Source organism: Vespula vulgaris, chromosome 4, assembly GCF_905475345.1.
Source record: "Vespula vulgaris chromosome 4, iyVesVulg1.1, whole genome shotgun sequence".
Taxonomy (NCBI): domain Eukaryota; kingdom Metazoa; phylum Arthropoda; class Insecta; order Hymenoptera; family Vespidae; genus Vespula; species Vespula vulgaris.
The window spans coordinates 4,029,048-4,034,823 of record NC_066589.1 but is presented as its reverse complement, the minus strand read 5'-3'; the positions used below and the strand labels follow the sequence as shown (position 1 = coordinate 4,034,823).

The 5,776-nt window shown below is 45.4% G+C and overlaps 1 protein-coding gene across 1 annotated transcript; it reads left to right on the top strand.

Moving 5' to 3' along the window:
• The first annotated feature begins 434 nt into the window (after window positions 1-434).
• Window positions 435-5,015, top strand: LOC127063501 (zinc finger protein Noc). The gene is made up of 2 exons (XM_050993379.1): window positions 435-1,443; window positions 2,566-5,015. Exons 1-2 carry the CDS (start codon window positions 1,357-1,359, stop codon window positions 4,153-4,155), a joined length of 1,677 nt encoding a protein of 558 aa, XP_050849336.1. The 5' UTR covers window positions 435-1,356; the 3' UTR covers window positions 4,156-5,015.
• The last annotated feature ends 761 nt before the right edge of the window (window positions 5,016-5,776 follow it).

Here is a 5,776-nt window from a genome sequence, read left to right as displayed (position 1 = left end):
CGTGATCGATCGAGAGAGCGGATAGACGAGTGAAAAAAGAAAATAAAAAAAGAAAGAAATCTGAGTCCCCTCTTTGAAGTTTCCTTAGCGTGCAAAAAGAACGTGGACGTTAATCGATTTCGATGCAGCAACCATCCAGTCGCGATCGATCGTCCCTCTTGGTAAAATTCATCGGAAGCGATGCGAAAGACGGCGCGAGTTCTTTCGCATCGCGGTAAGTAAGTCCGGAAGCCTGTGAACGTCCTGCAAAACGAAGACAAGAGAATCGTCGAAGAATGGCCGCCACCGCTGTTGTGCGTCGGGTTCGTCGCGAAGTTGAGGCGCGCACGGCCCGGGCGATAATTAAAACGCTTTTACAAAACCGTAGGCAAACAGCGCTTAAGTGGCTGTCATTCGTTAGCCTCGGAGCGGGCTGGTAGTCGGTAAGTCGCTGAGCGAGCGATCAATCACTCCGAGACCCTCCCCGCCGACCCATTACATTTCTATTTTGAAAGCTGCTTATTAAGCGGGGCCGGCCGGAGAGACAGACAGGTTTCACGGTATAAAATATCGGGTTGCCGTGGCGGCAGGGACGGTTCCGTGTCGAGGCAGCGCCGTGCCGCATGGAGTTGGTGAGACAAGGACCGAACGAGAAAACGAGTAAGAGAGACCGAGAGAACGATGGAGGGGTTGAGAGAGAGCGAGAGAGAGAGAGAGAGAGAGAGAGAGAGAGTGAGAGCGAGTGAGAGAAGCGGAGGAAGGGGAACGGCTGTAAAAGCGGTGAAATATCAAAGCCGGGATGGGAGCTGTCATCGTCGGGCCAACATCATGGGTGGCGTGTTGAATTAGAATGCCTTCCCACACCCCACGCAGGGCTGAGCCCCACCGCGTTACCCCCACCACCTTCCCCACTCTATGTCCCTCCATTGCCGACGACCGTCGACTGTTCCCTCTCCACTTCCAAGATCTCACTTCCCTACGGAGTGGGGACACTCGACGCGTACATACACAGGTTATGCACCCCTTTATGGTGGGGATAGAAGTGACCTTCCAAACTGCCGCTAGACGGCGCTAGGATCGTCAAGTGCTCCGTTCGACAAGGATTCGACCGACGGCCCCGGCATTATTTTCCTGGATTTTGTACTGTGAACGTCGCTCGCGTCTAAGTCTTATATTCGTGCGAAAGAGAGAGGATCGATCGACGGGCCACCGTATTCCGCTTATACGGTGAGCGAACGTCCACCGATTCGGGAGAGGAGTTACTGTTATCACTGTTGGTTACTTTTAACGTTTCTTGGGCTGTTTTTCATCCCAAGTGTGAAGCTTCTCTGTGTGATTTAGTGCAGTGAATATTCTTTAACAAAGTGCTTAACCCAAATGGTTGTGCTCGAGGAAGGCGGTATGCTGTCTACCGGACACAATCAGTACTTACAGCCGGATTATCTTTCTCCGCTTCCAACCACGGTTAGTAGACTTATTCGTGGTGAAAATACAGTTTTTAATCCAACCGTTCGTGGTTACACTATGGCGATTTAAAGAGCATTACTCCGTCGCGACGAGCGCGAGCCGACGGATCGCTCGAACCTCCAACGTGTGAATCTCTCGTGGATTTTCATGATACTTTATTAAATGTGTTGAATCTTCTTTCTTCGATATCATAAATTTGGAATTTTTTACATGTTTCGACATATTCGAAAATTCTTTACGATGGATTTGGAATTAATTACAATATTATTGTATTTACTTATTCCTTCATTAATCGATGAAAACAGTGAAATTTCATGATAAGAATAGAAACAAAATGATTGAACGTTTGTCTTCATGAATTTTTTAGATCTTTAAACACGGTTCCTACCCTGTAGAAAATGATTCTTTATATTTAGTCGATTTTTTTATAATCTTATATTCCGTAAAATCTTTCTATTCTTGAACAGTTTGCAACGAAAAATTATACGATTTAAATGGCGATTTGATCTTTTGTGCTTTTCGTGAAATATTTTACTTTTCGTAATACTCCTCATTAACTACTTGGTTAAACAAGTTGGTATTTCAATAACAAATTCGAAAGCGGTTTTCAACGTAATGTTAAAAAAGTGCGAAATACTTTGGAAAAATTAAATAGTTTATCGGAAAAATGAGGAAGTGATTGGTCGTTCAGTGTCCGACGGCAAGCACTCTTTCGACTCTTCGAATTCTACAACACTTCTTTCTATCTTCAATTTTCTAAATCGACAAAAATAGAAGTAACTTGTCAAGCAAATTAACATTCTCTCGTGATAAAAGAATAAAAAAAATTATTTGTTCATTATCAGTCTTGTCCAAGGTAGCATTTATAATTTCCAAATCTCCGGGATAAGATTCGTTCATTTATCAAAAGTTTCCTTTCTTCGTCTGTGTTATTTTATTTATTGATAAAAAAATAATTGCATATATTTATCTTCACAAATGGAAAATCTTCCTTGTTGAAAGTTCAAGTGATCGTTGACCGAGCCGTCGGACTCGTACGTCGCGATTTGAAAGTAACCGCAAGAAGGTAACCATAAGAAGAACAAAAGAAGTAAACGTGGGATCACTTTTATTTTACAGTTGGACGCGAAGAAGAGTCCCTTGGCACTTTTGGCACAGACATGCAGTCAAATCGGTGCGGACTCGCCGACAAAGCCACTGGTCTCGCCATTGGAGAAGAGTTCCTCGAAAAGTAACAGCGTCGGTAGTTCGAGTGCTAAATCTCCGCCAGCGGCGAAGTTAGAACGGAGCACGCGAGGCAGTCCGTCGGACAATAAAACACTTGCGTTCAAACCGTACGAGACTAACGTGGTGACGAGAAAGAATACGACGGGACAAGACGAAGGCAGACCGACGTCGAAGGCAAGCGTGCACAGTGTCGGTGGTCAGGAAAATGCGTCGGAAAGTCTGAGCATCAGCGGTAGCAATAATAATAATAATAACAACAACAACAACAACAATAATAATACAGGTGGAAATCTCAATGAGAAGAAGTCAACGTCGTCTTCGTCGTCGGGTAGTCGAACACCCGTCGGCCGGAAGTCAGCCTCGCCGTCGAGTCAAGCGACGGCAGGTTCGTCGAGTAGTATTCTCTCAGCTTCCGATCGTAAGACTCCTGGCGATCGTGAGAAAACCGACGCATCTCCACGAAATAATGGAACGAGTCCTATAATTAGATCGGGCATGGAAATTCTCAGCGGTGGCCATGCAAAGGATGCGGCCGGATTGGCCGCTTATAAGGCATCGATACCTGGTTTTGCTACTGGAAATCCTCTTTGTTGTCCACCTGGACTCGCGGAGAATCCTGCGTTCAGGCCACCGTTTGCCGGTGCTTCGCCATTTTCTCATCATCATGCTGCCGCCGCGGCCGCACTTTTGGGTTACCCAACAACGGCACCTACACCAGGCAACCCATACCTCAGTTACGCTCGAGTAAAGACACCAGCCGGCGGTGAAGCGCTCGTCCCAGTCTGCAAGGATCCCTATTGCACCGGCTGCCAATATAGTGTTCATGGGGCGCAATTAATGATGGGCGCTGGTGCGAGTGCCGGCGGTGCTGCTGGCACCGCCGGTGGTGGTGGAGGAGGTGGTGGTGGTGCCGCGAGTGCCGCGAGTGTCGCCGGCGGAGCCGCATCCGTCTGTCCAAGTGGATGTACCCAGTGCGATCATCAGAAATACGGCCTCGCAATGGCATTGTCTTCGTTAGGTCCAATGCCTCCGCCCTCGCTCGCATACCCTTCCACGCTTACCGGTGGTAGGCCGTACGTGTGCAACTGGATCGCCGGTGACTCCTACTGTGGCAAACGATTTGCAACGTCCGACGAGCTCCTTCAACATCTCCGCAGTCACACGAATCTCGCAGCGGCTGCCGCGGCAGCAGCAGCCGCCGCAGCTGGTGCACCAGAACCTACCAGTCTCCTAGCCAATCCTCATCCGCATCCGCTTCTCTCGCCTTCAGCGGCAGCCCTTCACCGTGCCAGCGGTGCCTCCTATCCCGCGCCATCTCTCAGTCCTCTCGGTGCGAGATATCACCCTTACGGTAAACCACCCACTGCACCTCTACCTGCCTCCCTAGCAGCCTCACCCTACAGCGCCTTCAATGCGCTAGGTCCTTACTACTCGCCTTACGCGATTTACGGACAACGGATCGGTGCTGCTGTTCATCCCTAAACGACCGACTTTTTCGCCAAGGTCTTTCCTTTCTTCTCCACTCACTCTCTTTCTCTACGTTTCTTTTTTTCCTTTTCATTCTTTGTACATAGCGAAGCGTGTATTATACAGATCCTATTTAAGCGATCCTTTTCCGAGAGAGATTTCTCGTCTCTCTCTTTTTTCTCTAAATATATATGTATATAAATATATAAATATGAGTCTATAAATATAAATATATAAATACATGAATATAAATATAAATATATATATATGTGTAAATTAAAAAAAAAAATAATTAAAGTCTATGAAATGTCATCATTGGCGGTTTAACATTATGCACATCACGAGGTATCACTGTTATTATGCTCGGAGAGTACGCCGCGAGAATGTGCGTTTTTCGAGCCGCTTCGACGTGATTCTTTGGATTCTTGCGTCCGTCGTAGCGAGAGGAGTGTTTGTGTGCGTCTACCTGTGTCCAATTGTGAACGATCTTCTTCGAGTCAATGTGGTTTGCGCCGGTGTTTCGAACATACAGATAAACTGTGATAATGTTGCGTTTTTTTTTGTTCGTAGAAGCGAAATAGAAAGAGTGAGAGAGAAAGAAAGAGAGATAAGACATGAAACAGCATCTTGTTTGAGCTTCTCTCGATGTCCTCGAAAGCGCGAAAGTGAATCGTTCGCCTTTGCAAGAGATCGTCGCAAAGCATGTCGGATCGGTCGTAATAATCGCATCAGAGCTATGAAAAAAGAGAGAGAGAGAGAGAGAGAGAGAGAGAAAGAAAATAGTTTAGGTATCTTTCGAACCTGTAAATATCTCTTGTAAAACATCGTTGAGTTTCCACAGCGCTTTAATAAAAAAGATATTCGTAGAATCAAAAGTTGCAGTGTGTCTATGTGTACCTGTTTACGGTGCACGGTATTACGTACTTGTGTGTACGTGCATTTTGTCTACAAGGATGCCTCAAATTCTCTCCCTTCCTATGGAATTTCGATCATTCATGGATCGACACCGATCTCTCTTCTTCCCGTATGTATATCTTCATACGTCGAGTACATGTAGCAAAGCTTGCCATATATAAACGGCGAGCATGCCGCAATTCTCCTTTTCTTCCATTGGCGCAACATCCAACTTGGAATTCAGTTTTCACGTCTTACCATAAATTGCGTATCTCCTCTACGTTACACCGTTAAAGCTTCTTCAAGTATATAGATATATATACCTATAGGTAGATATGTGTCTCTGTGTGCGCGTGTGTATAAGCTTAACTTTAAAATATCGTCGCTTTTACTAGAAAAGGAGAGGAGAGGATACTTTGAGAAATTGACGTTAAGAGCTACTACTACCCAAAAGTTTCGCGTGTCGAATAGAATGAATGTTAAGGGACCAAGAGAATTTCAAAGTTATAATGTTGTATATATATGTATATACACACACACACACACATATATATACAAATCTTGTGAGTATTCGATACGTTAAGTCATCCTATTCTTATCTCTATCCTTGAAAACCATCCTAAGTTTCTTTTATTCTTTAGTAACGTCGTTTTAGAAGCTTAGAATTTTCCATGAGACGACTAAACGTGGGCGCTGCGTGAAACTGTTTGCCTATGCTGAAAAAGGAAGAAGGGAGAATAAA